At 31.6% G+C, this 16,984-nt stretch overlaps 1 protein-coding gene across 18 annotated transcripts in view; it reads left to right on the forward strand.

Moving 5' to 3' along the window:
- NFAT (nuclear factor of activated T cells 3) overlaps window positions 1-16,984 on the forward strand; it is an 80,171-nt gene that overhangs the window by 59,161 nt on the left and 4,026 nt on the right. For 8 of the 18 annotated variants that reach the window (XM_088195630.1, XM_088195627.1, XM_088195628.1 and 5 more), the window contains 7 exons: window positions 4,455-4,604; window positions 4,818-5,006; window positions 5,611-5,710; window positions 5,787-5,969; window positions 6,183-6,339; window positions 6,892-7,079; window positions 7,257-7,428. In XM_088195630.1, coding sequence (XP_088051756.1) covers window positions 4,455-4,604; window positions 4,818-5,006; window positions 5,611-5,710; window positions 5,787-5,969; window positions 6,183-6,339; window positions 6,892-7,079; window positions 7,257-7,428 — 1,139 coding nt within the window. Of the gene's footprint in view, window positions 1-4,454; window positions 4,605-4,817; window positions 5,007-5,610; window positions 5,711-5,786; window positions 5,970-6,182; window positions 6,340-6,891; window positions 7,080-7,256; window positions 7,429-13,275; window positions 13,379-16,984 lie in introns of those variants that run through there. The other 10 variants (XM_088195638.1, XM_088195635.1, XM_088195636.1 and 7 more) reach the window with 3 other exon arrangements.

Below are 16,984 nucleotides of genomic sequence, written 5' to 3' on the forward strand. Positions count from 1 at the left end.
TTCTATTTTTTTTCCTTTTTTTTTATGAAAAATAAAGTTTCATCAGTTCAATAGAATTATTCTGTTCAATGGTAGGTAACGATATTTGAATCTCTTAGACTTTATATTACAGAGATGTGTCAAATAAAAACTTTAAATATTTTTTATCTGGTAATTTCTTAAATGAAAACCGTACAAAAGGACAAATTTAGTCTCCAAGGTGTGAATACATTACTGACGGAAAATATTTTTAAAATTTATGCAAAATTTTATTCGAAAGTGTATTGCACTTAATCTATCAAACTTTATTTTAAATAGTTGTGAGGTACATGAAGATATCAATTTTTAAAATGCGATGTTTCAATGAATAAAAAATCTTATGAATTTGCGCAAATTGCAAAATCTAGGTGAAATTCCCACGCCTTTAAATACTAGTCGGTTGTCGCAGACTTCATCAGTAATGTGTTAATATAGGCTTTTTTAAGTGCGTTGATACTTCTAGACAAATATTTTTGACTAAGTGCGCAGCCACTCGTCAAACTGCAACTCTTTTTCCCCATCATTTCTTTGAGTTGTCTTCAGATCTGAAAATCACTGGGAGTATGGCAAATATTTAAGTGTTGATCTTGGATCGGTGCAGGTGTTGCAACTGTCAAACGTGCAGTGAAGGATCAACCTTTGTTTTGTTGCAACAATACAACTGTACTCAGAAGTCTGCGTCTATTTTTATTCAATTGTAGATCAAAGATGATTCTGGAGGAGATCTGACTATGTGGTAATGTTAAGAGTGTTCATTTTGAATATGTATTGCTATAAAATTACCCTTCGTTCATCCCATAAGAGAGTCGTCATAACTTTTCCAGCATATGGTTATGTGTGGAATTTCTTCAGTTTTGATGAGGAAGTATCGCTCCATACCTTGCTCGCATTTTGGTTATTTTAAATCTAATTAAACGTTGATAGTTTATTTACAAAAATAAAATTGTAACGATCATCACTATGCTCACAAATGTTAGCCAATTGTTATGAAAAGGTCATCCATAGATGACCCTTAATCACATGCAGACTTAACGAGTCTTATCACACTGGACGAGGTCGGATTTTTGAGTCCTACGCAGTCGTCTCGTGTTTGCCAGCAACATTTTCAAATATTGTTGCCTCAGTATTCCTGCGCTGTAGCAGATGCAACTTATACCTGTGCATTTGCTTCCTAATTGTGTCACGGCACGCCTTCACCACACAACGCAAGACATTGTTTTGGAATTTATGAATGGATTCATTATGTATATTTCTGAATACCATTTGTTTATAAATATATCGTAAGTTTATCATATATTGACAATTAAAGTGTCTCTGAGATGCCAGTATAATTTGTTAAAGCGCTGAGCTATTGCATGTTCATCTTTTACTGATATCAAAAATCAGTTCAATACTAAGAAATTGTATCTTTAGTGTATTGTAGCAAAACAGCTCAATAAGCCATCTTTAACACCGTATTGCTTCATGTTATCATCAATTATATTTTTCACAGCAGCTCGTAGAATAAGTTGCTCTAAAATATTATGGTACTTTTAATGGAACATTGCTTAAAAATAGTACAGTCGGATTTTGACGCTGAGTTTTGTGAATTTTTAGTAAGACACTGATAAATAAATAAACTTTTTGATAAATATTTTTATTGCACAAGTAATTCAAGTGACAGTGTCAAATGAGGAAGCCCAAGTTGATCAAAAAGGCTGTAGCAGGTTTGTTTGTCTTTGTTTGTGCCTCTTGATATGCTTTAGTTTATCTCCATGCGCTTCTCCCTGTAGCGCTCTCCAGTTTACTGAGCAAGTGTCATATATTATCACCTGCACGTCTATCATTAGCATGATAAGTCGGTGATTAATACTTAAAACACCTTGGTTTGAATCCCATATAGACTGTAGTATTTTTCAATTACTGAAACAATTATAATTCCGATCGATCACAAATTAGCTTTCCCTAGATTTTCCCAATCTCGCAGACGAATATTTAAAATAAAATCAAGATTGTTATCTGTAATAATAGTTTATAATTAATAAAATAGATGTCACTGAATCACAGACTTTTATTTTAGTGTGATGTCTCACAACTTAGTAGTTCATTGCGTTTATCTCGTAACGCACTGGGCTAATGTCTTTCATATTACTATGGAATATTTTATAATAAATAAAATGTTCTCTAATGGAAATATTGCCAAACTTCGTTCATTTTAATAAAGCTTGAAAAATTTCCTGGGTGGCACTTTTTAAAGGAAACCATTGTGGTCATTTCCTGATAACGAAAAAGGATAACAAATAACAATAACTTCGTTGAGCGAGTCAAGACTGCTACTACGTGATCCATTGCGTAAACCACTGCCGTTACCGGTAATAGGGCCCTACGAGTCCAACCCAATAGGTGGCATCCAGCTTTTTAGGGCCAGATGAGCGGGATCCACCCCCCGTAGTACTACGTTATTTGTTAGAGCCTCTAAACGCTCTCCTGATCACCTGCAAATCTGTTACTTAGCTTTTGCCTAGCATTAGCGTTGCATGCTCCTGCATTTCTATGAACATCACTTTCGTGATGCCTCAGTTCCAGTTTCGACTCCTGGTCCTTATGGTCCTTATGCTGGTTTGAAATGCAGTGCTTTGCTCGTCATTGATAGTCCAAAGGACGCTACTTCGGTTGGGTATTCACAGAGTTTGCTTCCTCTTAAGAGCCTGGGGTTTTTGAAGCTCAAAAGAGGTCCCACACTGTTAACGGCGAATTCCAGCGTGTGGTCGACTGGCGCCGATTTTGAGCGAGTCAATGAGTATTGTTTCGATGATAATCAAAGTTTAAGTCTGGTTTTTGGGTCAGGGAAGGCATTTCAGAGGGGCAGGTGGGGGCATTCCCCCCCCCCCTTAAATTTGGCCAGAAAAATGCATGTCATTTAATGAAATACTATGAATCTTAATGAAATCAAAATATTAAAAAAAAGCGACCACTGATTCCTCAATTCCCCCCCCCCACCTGATTTTAAACCAGAAATTTTCGTGTTATCCCTCAAAGAAAATCTTCTCGTTCTCTATACTGAAAATATTTTTATAAATATGTCATTTCAGTGAAATCATATTGGAATACATTTTTACCGGTGGATATATATTTTTACTGGTGAAACTATAATTTATCTGGCAGGTGCTAGTAATATTATATAATTTCAACTTTTACATACGTAGTAATATATATATTTATATACTTATCATCATTTATTTATATGCAATGTATAAATGTTACAGTGAATGTGTATTTTCAGTAAAGTTATCTTTCCATTAATGAGGTCCGAATATATTTTCATCGAAAGATACATATTTTTACTAGCAAAAATTGATAAGGAAGACACATTTACAATACCTCACAAATAAGAAATTTTAAAGCTGAATTCAGATTACCAAAGCTCAATTTATCATCATGTATTTAACATTGTGTTGTTTACTAGCAAAAATTGAATTTAACTGATAGGCGCTTTTTGGTAAAACTATCTTGCCGTGACTAGTTCATAAATATTATTTCAGCTTACTAGGAATTGTGCTTTTATGTCAAAAATTTTATCAAATTTTCCATATTTCTACTTTGTGACACACAATCTTTATTTTCACCCTCGCAATACTTAATACTGTTTAATAAAAACCTGTCCATATTTAGAAAGATTAGAACAACAAAAATTAAATAGTTCTATTAACTTTGTTACACACTTGATTATAATACCATTCAATTGCTTCAAAAAAATTTACTGATATTTATATTTAAACATCAAGTATGGAGAAAGTTTGATAAATCACCAGAACAATCCAGTCATTGTCTATTTAATTCTGCATCTGTCTATCTCACTTCTGCTTATGTGAAAAAAATTATAGAGATAGCACGTCGAGTGTCATCTAGTATTACTATTGAAATTCGAAATCTATATGACGCTACAACCAATAGTTTCTATTAAAAGTCGCTTTCTATCATCGCATTAACACCTTGATGATCTAATTATTAGAAAATCCTCAGTTTATAACTTATTTTCAAAAATAATTAAACTGAAAATATTGGAAAGTTCCGCGGCTCATACTTTAGGAACTACTAAAATAGCAAATTAAGAATCGTGATTACGATGACAATGCTTACAATTTTAAATGGAATAATACCGTTTTGTGTTTCTCCGTTTTAATTTAAAAAATGCATTTGTAATAAAATAGCTTGCAGTTATTGCTCTTTTAAGATAAGGAAGACACATTTACAATACCTCACAAATAAGAAATTTTAAAGCTGAATTCAGATTACCAAAGCTCAATTTATCATCATGTATTTAACGTTGTGTTGTTTATTTATTTGAGAAAATAAAGAATATTTGTCTATATTATCATTTTTTTTATATCTTATTCTCTCTGCTTATCGTGAAATATTAAAGTTTATAAGTGTTGTTTGGGCTTTGTGTGTCGCAGATTTTCAGAGCAGTCGGACACGGCATGGAACGGGAACGTCGCGCATGCTCCCCAACCAGATTTAAAATTTGAGTCTGATAATGCAAACGATAACTTTAATTTCCCCGAGATGACCAGGCAGTCGAAACCGCAGACACCAACGCAACCTACGTACGTTTGTCCATCATTTTGCAATCATCGTTTTCATTCATAGATCAATGTTTTGGTAACATAATGGCAATAGTGCCATATCAACATAATATTATCAAACCTTGCATTTGTGTGTGTATTTAGCTGTTAATTAATCGTATTCAATGTGCTTACGAGTGTATAATACTGATAATGACAGTTTTATGCATAATTTATGTCGTTACTGCATTCCAGGTATCGGAACGGATTAGGTGGTGGCAAGATGTCGAGTTCCATAGCGTCTCGTAGACGTGCAGCATTATCTCAGGTTCATTTACCAACGACCGGTCCCATAAATTTGTGTTCTCAGCTGGCTTCGCATTCGAGAGACGGCCGAGTTCAAATGCAAATCTTGAGTCAACCGGAACAGCAGCACAGAGCACGGTAATCTGATCAATTATATTACTATAAATTTTTGCAGTTGTTGAGGGCCGGCAATAAAGCTATGGATAAATGCTCTTGTTATGGTAGAAGATGGTAATAGCAAGCACCGATATCTAGTAAATAAACAAATATAGAATAAATTTTTATGCGCGGCTGATCCAGAAAATTATATTTTTATTTTTACTGTATTACTATTTGTTTTATATAATAATGTATATTTATATAAGAAGGTGTCAATTATATAGCTCAGTTTTTAAAGCGCAAATTAAACTTCAAAGCTAATATAATATATTCTTATTATTCTATTGAGAAATTCTGATCAATCAAAACTGTACAATGGAACTTGTTTAATTGTGAAAACGTTGAACATATGTAATTATGGCAACAATCTAGATCGGCACATTAAAAGGCAAAAACTTATTAATTTCTAGTGACTTGCCTTTTCGCTTCAAACAGTTTTAAATCGCAATTACTATTGCTTTTGCCGTGACAATAAATAATTTGTTAAGACTTTGACTTGAAAGATATTATAGATATTCTTTTTTATTTTTTATTCTTTAAATTTTTTGCTTTAATAATACGTATCATCTTTTCATTTTTACAGTTATCAAACTGAAGGAAGCAGAGGTGCTGTTAAAGATAGATCTGGAAATAGTTTTCCCATTGTAAAGTTAATCGGATACGATAAACCTACCACGTTACAGGTATGTTTTTTTTATAAATATATTTATTTCTTGAAGTTTATTCTTAAGTTATTTAACACGTAATTATTATGCATAGGTCTTCATCGGTACTGATATTGGACGAGTAGCACCACACATGTTCTATCAAGCGTGTAGGGTTTTTGGCAAGAATTCCACACCGTGCAGTGAAAAAAAAGAAGACGGCACCGTACTGATTGAAATTGAATTTGATCCTCAAAAGAATTGGCAAGTGACGTGTGATTGCGTCGGGATATTAAAGGTATGATTGTTTTTAACCCTTTGCTTGCTGAAATCTGATATGTACGTTTTTGTAATACTTTGGCGAGAATTGCCAGATTCGACGTCATAATTTAAGAAAAAATTGGATATTTTTTAATAAGCTGTAGGATAATATTTTCAGGGTTATCCAAAGGGTTATTTGGTCAATCAACGCTCTTAGTTTGACACAGTTTATATTTTTATGTAATTTTAGGAAAGAAATGTGGACGTTGAACACAGATTCGGAGATCAGACGGGTCAACGGTGCAAGAAGAAATCGACTCGATGCCGGATGGTGTTTCGTACGCAAATACAAAATCCTGACGGCACCACGGAAACCATTCAAGTGTGTTCGCAACCTATTGTTTGCAGTAAGTTGATTCTTGTCATCGATTAATAAAATGTACGACTTCTGAGATCAATATTAGACATCTCTTTTATATTTTTATTGAGTATATATTTCATTTCATAGAAATATTATATACATATATAAATCAGTATCTGAAGAGTTAATTAATATGTTTTTGCGAACCTCTTTATACATTCTCAAAGAAACTTGGAAGAATGTGAAAAAGGCTTATGCAGACCAATTAGATTGTATGGTCTTTTAAACTCCATCTTTAATGAACTAGGAGTATTTCTCCTGGATGTCATTTCGGTCACCACAATACAACTATTTATTGACCGAAACAATGCATATTGTTTCAAAGATTACAATACATTTTTTATTGGTGAAATCTATAGTGAAAGTTTGGTGTTAATTGCTTACAAGTGCGATTTTTATCGCAGGTTGATTTATAAAGCGCCTTTGATACAAGATATGCAGGATCCCATATCTATCAATAAATTATTAAAAATAGAAAATAAATTGTTTTTGCACTATATTTAACAGTTAATAAATGTAACTAAATATTTATTTTCAGCTCAACCACCCGGTATTCCTGAAATATGCAGAAAGTCTTTGGTGTCGTGTCCTGCAAGTGGCGGCTTGGAGCTCTTTCTAATCGGCAAGAATTTTCTAAAAGACACAAAAGTCGTGTTTCAATCTGATAGCAATTTGCCGAATGTTTGGGAAGAACAAATTTATCCAGATAAAGAATTTTTACAACAGGTTATATATATTTATTTAAATAGTGTGTATATGCCTTTAAAATTTTGTGCAAATTAACCAAAATAATTTTAACTGGTATTCTGATATAATCCAAACATTTTTTTATTTAATCGGAAGAAAGAGGCTGCTTATTTTTTATTATGATAATGTGTTAATCGTTTTTATTTTATGTTCCAGAATCATTTGGTCTGTTGTGTACCACCTTTTAGGCACACAAATATCAACGAGCCCGTAGCGGTGAGGATGTTTGTTGTTTCTGGTGGAAAGGCATCGGAATCACTCAAATTTGTTTACACGCCTGTAAAAAATTCAGGGCATCAACATGCTACTTTACATCATAGTGCTCAAGGTACAGCCAATTTTTCATGTCTTTTAAAGTCCTGACGTTAAGCAAATATATTAAGAAATCGTTACTGTTTATCAAAGCGATGATAAGCAGTCTTTGCTCATTGAATTGTAGGCAATTGCTTTTAAACGCTGCAAATTATTGGTACGGATGTGCATTACAGGCCGGGAATTTTCTAGCAAAACAAAATCTATTAAAACCAGATTTTCGGAAATGTATCGATTGTATGTTATGACGACGTATAAAATAAATATACAATGTGACATTTTCACTGTCATATACTGAAAAAAACGGAATTATTTTTTCGCCATTCAAGCCAGGGTTGTCACATAACTTATAGAAGAGTTTAAAAATAAAATAGTCATAAAATATTGGAAAATATAAATTTGAAAAATAATGAAATATAAAATATCGTCAAGCACACGCCAAGCGTAAGCTGCAACTGATGATAATTATTCTCGTTAGTAATCGAAAAAGCCCGCACGGCACAACTTCATTTAGTTGAATGCCAAACAAAACTTTCATTTAGATCTCTATAATATTCGCAATTTACCCCCATCCTAATATTTTTTCATCATCTCAAAAGATGTCACCTTGTATGGCTGGCCTCATACGACCAGTCATATAGAGCAGTGCTCTTCAACCTTTTTACATCCGTGGAAAAATATTTCACGGACCGGCGTCAACCCAAAATAAAAACCATAGATAGAATATTATTTATTTAATCTAATGCTATAAAATTACAATTTTTTGTTAGTGCTGCTGCTGCTTTTTTGCAATCAAATTTGATATAATTTCTTGCGGACCACCAGGTTGAAGACCACTAATATAGAGCATGTATACGGGCTTAAGGCACAGATAGGGTTAAAGCCAGCATTTTGTACAAAAACAGGTAGTTCTTATAATGGTTTTATTTAAGACCTCTTTACCCTTCACCTAACTAAGTAAATAAACGATAAAAGAAAATAAATAAATAAACTTTTCTATATTTATTACCAAAAATAAAATAAAATTATTCATAATAAGTAACCTAAAAATCTGCTTGAATCGAATTAAAAAATACATATTGATTGACTAGCTGAGATTAGGTTTTGCTAGCTTTTTCTAATCCGTAGGTGTAAAGATCAGAGATGTCATTTGGAGGGGGGGGGGGGCATTTGCCCCCTTCTCCTAAATTGGCCCAGAAAAATGTATGTCATACTATGAATCCTGATGAAAATCCGACCATTGACTGGTCATTTTTGTCCCCCCCCTGAAAAGTTCTGAATCTAGAAATTCTCGGGTTATCCCGAAAATATTTTTTAAAGTATGTCATTTCGGTAAAATCATATTCTAATACATTTTCACCCGTAGATATATATTTTTACCAGTGAAAATCTAATTATCTGGCAACTGTATACCTACTTATCATTATTTATTTACCTGCGAGTTTTTCAAGGACATAAATATGATTTTTAATAGTTCACCAGAGGAAAGTAATGGCACAGGATGTACAGATGTATCTGTTTTTCTGTGTGCTGCAAATGATCCATTTATAAAAAATCTGTGACATAGAATTTTTTATTAAATATTTTTGTAGTATATGTGCTCTTTGACATAAGTCACTAATAATACTTTAATTTTATTGCACAAAATATTCCGAAATCTGACTGGGACCCGCAGATTTCGTATTAAATTAATGCCATTAATTGTGATGCAACAATAAAAATGCAAACAACATTTGCATAATAAAGATTCATTGTATTATTACTAGATAGCAGTGGCGTACGGTGGGTGTTAATATTGGGTGTGCTATAAAAAATAAAAAAAAACGTACATTTTTTCATTTTTATTAGCAGAGGTTTTGGCATGCCTAAACTGCCTTACAGCTTTTTCCCATATATAAATAAATAAATAAACATCAAACCTAATCTAAAATATTATTATATAAAAATATCAAATTTCCAATAAACATAAAATTATAATTATTTATATATAAAATCTAATCTTCTTTCTTTAATCATACATTTTTCTATCACGCTGTCATAAAAAGTGCTCTTCTTTTTAATGTCCATAAGGATCCCTTTTTCTATTGAAATCAAGCTAAGGCCACATAGCCTTTCTTGGCCTTGGGTACTTCGATAACAATTATTAATTCGTTTCAGAGCAGAAAATGAACGTTCTGCTAAAGCAGTACTGCTTGGAAGATTTATATTAGTTTGCCTAATTTATCTATTTCCTGAAAACCTGACTCAAGATTATTTGTGTTCATAAATTGTACAAGCTCATGAACAGATTTCTCTGCAAATTCAGGCAAATGATAAAGAACAGCAAGCTCATTTTTTAAACTTATATAATCAAATAATGTTCCATAGAATTGTTGCAGTTTGGTAAGTAATTCATTTGGAAATTTTCCTTTATATTGCTCATATTTATTTTTCTCCAGAAGGTGAAAATATTCCAATTTGCTTACATATATTATCAACTATTGTATTAAATAGTTAGCTAAACGCGTGCTTTTCTTCAACAAGCAAATCATTACTCAGTCTTGGATAATTTTCTTCCGTTACATAAGAATCCCATAATGTTTCATAATTATTTTCCTGTTCATGTCTGATTTGTTGCAAAATTTCGGTAACTTTCTTACAGAAATATAATATGTCAAAAGATTTGGATTGTAAAATGTTGTATAACACATCAGTTTTTCCAAAAAGGTTTGAAAATATGTGGAGAAGTTTTCTTGTTTCAAAATCTTCCAAAAAGCTAAGAAAACCTCGTGCTTTTATTACAGTGTCGGGGTCCCATAGTTCACAATTTTTCACGTCTCGAAAAAAGTCCGTAAATTCATTTATGTATTTTTGCACTGTGTTACTTAACCGTGATGTGTAATTCCATCTTGTAGGTGTAACAGAAGGAAGTCTTTTACCTACAAACTCTTGTAAAGCATTTATTCGCTTGGAAGATTTCGAAAAGAATGCAGACAATCCATTTAAAGTTTAAAGAATGATTTGCACACTTTTATATTGGAAAGACCTTGTTATAATGTTAAATTCAACATATGAGCATAGCAGTGTGTAAAAATGGCCAATGGATAAACTTCGAGTACTTTGGCTTGCAAACCATTAATATGCCCATTCATTACACTCGCCCCATCATAAGTCTGTCCAACTAATTTTTCTTGAATTTGAAATTCTTCAATTATATTTACAACGTGGCAAAATAAGTCATCGGCTGTTTTATCAGAGCTAACGTCTGTAAAGCCAATAAAGCGCTCGTAAGCTTTACCTTCATAAACAAAACGCAAAACTGTCGAGAGCTGTGAGTTCGTCATTATATCTGAAGTTTCGTCAAGAATAATAGCGACAAAATTTGCTGAATTTACTTCTTCCTTAATATGATCTTTAATAACATCACCAATTGCTTCAATTATGTCATTCTGTATGGATGGGGAAGTACCACGAAACACCGTTGCAGTATTTAAATAAGTATCCTAAACAGAATCGTATTCTCGAAGTGCATTTAAAAATTCAAGGTAATTTCCTTTGTTTAGTGAATTACAGGACTCATCGTGGCCTCGAAAAGGTTGTTCTTGTTTTCCTAGATATACTACTGCGTCAATCATTCGTTTTAATATTTCTCTATTTTTATGAACTTGTTCATTATGTTGACTTATATTAGCTTTACGTTGAGCGTCAATCATGACTTTAATTCGTTGTTTTCCAAACATTTTGAGAGAAAAAAATGATTGAACGTGTGACTGCGCTCTTTTGTGTTTTTTCAGTGCCGTTATCAGATGACTAAGGTCAGCAAATCCACTTTTATTCCACACGCTTCTTTCTTTGGAAAACAATAAACATGGCCAACAGAACAATCTAGATCGAAGTTCGCAGCCTGTTAACCACTCAGTTCGTTCATATGATGAAAATGAAAAATGTCTTGTATATTCACATTTATTGTCTTTATGCTTCATAAATAAATTGGGAAGAGGTGGACGTGGTTTGCCAATTTTGATGATCTTCAATTTAATTTCATAACTTCTTTTTGAAAATGGATTATTCAATATATCTTTAACAGTATTCTTCATCATTATTGGGGTAAATAAAAAATATAATCTAGAATAGAAAATTAAGTATTGATCATATGTAAATAAGATAATAAACTATTTTACGCCAAAATATAAAAAAAAGAGTGACCTGTTATTGTGATATAATGTAATAAAAAAGCAGCGACGGACGCAAGAGTTTTTGAAGTACGTGCACCAAATTCGAGACCAATTTTACTACTGAGCGCTGCCAGCCGACAGAACGACTTCAGCCGTCAAATCTCGGAACAATTTACTTTAGTTGGCCGCCGCACTCAAGGTCGCCGCGCCACATGAGTAATACATAGCGTGTCGGTCGCGCGGAAACTTTTAGAGCGACTGACAAATACCAATGCATAATATACACTGCATATTAAAATTTTATAATTTTGCATACTAATGTATGCAAAATGATGTCGCTTTATGCCCTAAATTTTCTAAATTTCTAAGTTTATATTTTAGATGGTATTGCGGGTGTGCGCCGCACACCTAGCACACCCTGAATATACGCCCCTGCTAGATAGCATATAATATAATTATCAATGTAGAAGGCAAATGGGAAACTATGTCGTATTCCATTCCCTAATAAGCTCACTAAGTGCTGTTACCTGATATTGGTAATAGCACTTTCAAACAATTTTAAATGACGGTAATGTGTTTTAAACGGCCATTAACGTCAGAATGACGCAGCGATCCAAGTGGATCTGGGGGGGGGGGTGTATTACATATTAAAAATATATTTTATTTTTTAATTTAAAGCAAACGAAGTTAATGGCAATTAGCTACAATTCAGTGTATATACAATTTAATACAATTCATTAAAACGATTTTTCCTGAAAAATATATTTGCTTAGAATAACACTAACTAAAAAAAACATTATTAATTAAATAAGATTGAAAGTGATTTTTTTAAATAATTTAGTATGTTCAAGTGAAAATGTTGAAGAATTTTAGGTTATATATGCATCTATTGATATGATAATATAAAAATGTACGTCTTATTGTTGATGATTGACGAGATGTAATTTTTATTGTATTGCGTGTCTTTGATAAGTAGATTTAACAAAAAATAATGTAAATGAAATTTTTTTGAATGTCGTTGAATGAACGTGGAGTGAATTTGTCCAGTGATGGTTGTTTATGTTAATATTATTATATACACAATAAATTATGGTTTTTATGATTTGAAATGACTAATTTTACTATTTATTTTATTTTATATATATATATTATAATATATATCGATATTTCTTCTCCATCACGAACCGTCTCATTAAATTTGAAGTGTATTTTAAAAACTTTTTATACGGATACAAATCTTGATATTGTCCAATCGTATAATTTTAAGTTTTATTTAGGGTTTACAGTCTGTTCCTGGTTCCTGACCGTAAAAGTTATTGGTGTTACTTTTGGGCGTCAAAATTAAATATAAGTAGTTATAGAATTTACAATTTTTGACATATAACGCTCATCAGTCGATGCCACTGGCTTTTTAGATATATTTTATGATAGATTCATGACATTATCAAGATTTGAATCGTATTAAGTATTCTTTTCGATACAATTATTTTTTCATCCAATTTTTTTTTATATTTTTTTTTATATTCACTCGATACGTAACAAATTACTAATACATGAAATAAATACTCTTGCGACCGTAACTTCACAAAACATATATTATTTTTTGACAGATTTATTACATTTATTATATTTATATTTTATTTTTGTAATTCTTGTTATATTTTTACTGATGAGAAACGGTTCTGCTTTCTTTTCGTTTGTCCTTACAGGTAGGTCAATAGGTTAATGGGTATATGTTTTGGAGAGCAGCTGAGATGGTCCAACGTCGGCTGGCCGCAGCGCATGCCCCGCGTCCATCTGCGCCACGAGCTGGTACTAGCTACACCCCACCTACCACTTCTCCACACACACGCACACACAAACACAGATACACATACATTTACGAACATCTCTACAAAGCGTGGGACAAAATTTTGGATTTTTGTGCCGTATGGTGGCCCGTTTCACTTTGCTATATAGAATCTCATCATTGTATATCACAATCGATTTCGACTTACGAGGGGTGGTCCGTAAATTTTTGGGACGAGACTGTTTAAAATTAGGGTTCTTCATGATTATTTTATTATTTTACATATAAACTCTATTCTCTTTTTGAATTTTGCTAAATTTTAATTATTTAATCACCCTATGTTTATTGACAAATGTGTGCCTACTACTGGCAAAATACCGCTAACCTTAAATCCGATCATAATAATACCCATGACAATTTATCCGCCGCTAGTCAAAACGGCCTGGACCATTCTTTCTCTAAAGCCAGTCTATGATGAAATTGCATTTCAAACTGCAATTTTATAAGATTATCTATTTGCAATATTTCCATTTTTTTTTTAAAAAAAACCCTATAAATTTTAGATATTTATATAGATAGAAACCTAAAGGTAGAGGAGTTAAAGGTAATGTTTAAACCCTTTGGATGCCAAAATCCGATAAATTAACTTTTGCTACTTTGGCAAAAATTGCCAGATAAGAATCAGATATGTTTTTAATAGGTTGTAGGATATTTGCTTCAGGGTAAATAACATTTTTTTCGAACATATATTTTTAATGATATACTACATCAATATTTAGATATTAATCCCAAAAGGCTGGACACAACCATAGGGTTATAAAATTGTTTAAAGTATAAAACAGCGATGACGATTATATCGATTGTATATACATGCCTTGACTTGCGTAGTAAATTATAGGGGTGTGACTTTAGTACTGCCATTTTCTTCTTATTTATTAATAGTTACGAAAGAGATTTTCTGAATACACAAGAGAAATGTTCAGAAAAAATTATCTTTACATTAAGTAGGCGCGTACCGTGAGATACTTTCCCTTTCGCTCGCTCATGTGTAAAGTGACGAGAATGAGTAAGAGATAAGGGTGTGCGTTACATGTATTCTGCACGCCCTTATCTCTCACTCACTCTCGTCACTTCAACACGCGAGCGAGCGAAAGGGAAAGTATCTCACCATACGCGCCTGACATTAAGTCCTTTCAAGAATGAATATTATATACTATTTTCTGATTATCAACAGATACATTTGAATACTGAAAATTTTGTTCTAAATACAAATAAATTTAGATCTTTAATTTATCAATTACAACATGAAGTTAAGCATACAGAAGGGGATGTTAATGAATATGATACTCCATTTTGTCAATCAATATTACATTAGTCTGGCTAAAACACATGTCACGCTTGTTTCCATTAAAAAAAGCCATATTTTAACGCAGTCTAAAGATCAAATCATAAAAACTACACGCAGGAAACGTATTAAATCTTACATCTAAACACTGGCGGGTTATTTCGTCTCTGGGGAATTTCATTAGAATATTGTTTCAAACATATGGGTATACACTACGCCTGGGGGAAAATTGATGCATGTGTTTTACATGTTAAGCGTTCGCAGAGAGTAAATGCTTTTAATATACTGATGGTTTTAATGTCCAAATTCTCTTATTCTAATAAATATTTTCGCTGAAAAACATACACATCAAGTTTCTCGTTTATATATGAAATAGTTTTTATTTTATTATTAAATTCCTTATGTGTGGCTTTTTTTTCGAGTCCATTTATCCCTTAGGATTCATTCGACTTTCAGAAAACAACTCGACATCATAGTATTTGTAAAAATATTGCGTGTTTTATTTACGTTTCAAAAACAACACATTACAGTTCTACAAAACTTATCTTTCTTATCAGTTGACAAGATGTAGACGAGGTTCACTATTAGTTAAATCGAAATAACAAATGGATTTTGTATCCTCCATTCTTGGAATATTATGTAATGGCATTTCATGTAGGTACAGAAAAATTTTGCTATACTAAATAGTATGTAATGTTGTTAAACTACACAGAAAAGTATGTTAATTAAATGCCAAACTTCAGGGATTTCCATTGATTCAATATGGCACCCGAAAAAAGTAACATAATTTTTATAAAAAAAATCAGATATACATATTTTTTTAAATATTTTGAAAAATTGCGGATCGCCCTTTGTTTTTATAATCCACTGATTGACATTTACTGTGAAACTTGAAAAGTAAAGTTAAAATCACATTCATCCTTAGAGTTTCACTCCATTTTTTGTCTTCATCCAAAAGTAATACTTTCATAGTTTCATCTATTTACAATACACTAACCAAATCATCATATTAAACAATCACACTGCACATCATTTTCATTTATATGTAGATATAAGAATTTTTGATATTTTTTTTATTCCATCCACATTTTGTATCATGTCCATTGAAAGTCATGTGATTTTTTTCTAGCTTCACCTAAATTATGATATAAAAAATAAGATGATACTATCGTATCATTGTGTTTCAGGAGATACAAGAGCCGGGATTCCACTTATTATCTTTTTAGGGGAGCTGAATCATTTTTGTTTGTCTTTCAGATGACTGCCGGTCAGATATCTTTGAGAGCGCGAATCTTATTGAATTCCAAGTCCGTAGCTTTCAAATTTGATTATAATATGAACTATATGATTGAACCGTTTTAACTGTACCGTTGTATACATTATATGTAATAAATGCTTGAAAGTTTTATATTTTCTAAAAAATAATTTAAATTACAAATTCAACAGTGAGAGAATGCGACATTGAATATTACAGAAAAAAAATTGTAGTGAATTTATAAAGTTGATGGCCGATTGGTGATGGATATAGATTTGGTGTGTAGAATTTTATGAATAAAAATGTCATGTTCAATCATATGCCATTAAGATTTCTTGCTCTTTTTAATATAAATGTCTTGGAATTCAAAATAAACATCATTCATACAGTAGATTGGTACTATATCCCATAAAAATCAATATTGATAACTAGCATTGTAACTTTTGCATAATCAATGAAAGTTCTTTTTAATAATAATGTTATAAATTAACAGCTAGATTAAAAGATAAATAACTGCATTTATTTCTCTATAAAAATTATTATTATAATTAATCAATTTCAGTTTACCTATATTTTTTAAATATTTGGCTTAAAATTTTTAACACTTATTTTTATAATTAATATAATAATAGACAATGATACATATTGCATATTGAATTCATTTAAAACTAAATTTTTGCCTCTAGATTTTAATTCTGGAATAAAAAAGTTGTATAAAAATCTACATCACTTTTTTATTTATTATATATTTATCTATTATCAATTAATAATATGCTTCGTTTGTTTCATCGGAAAAATAAGTAATTAATTAATTAAAAATATTGACCAATTTAATTTAAAAAAAATTATAGTCAACAAATTAAATGATCAGCTTTTTTAATAAACTATCGATCAGTATATTAATTTTTGTTATATAGGTAAAATAAATGAGCAGTAATTAATGAAATAAATAATTTATAAAGAAAAACGAATTCCATTAGTGCACATTTTTATATCAATTCTAATCAATTATATTATGTATGTGGTGGG

The sequence above is a fragment of the Plectrocnemia conspersa genome, unplaced genomic scaffold (genome assembly GCF_051122295.1).
Source record: "Plectrocnemia conspersa isolate PC_06_02 unplaced genomic scaffold, ASM5112229v1 ptg000010l, whole genome shotgun sequence".
Taxonomy (NCBI): Eukaryota; Metazoa; Arthropoda; class Insecta; order Trichoptera; family Polycentropodidae; genus Plectrocnemia; species Plectrocnemia conspersa.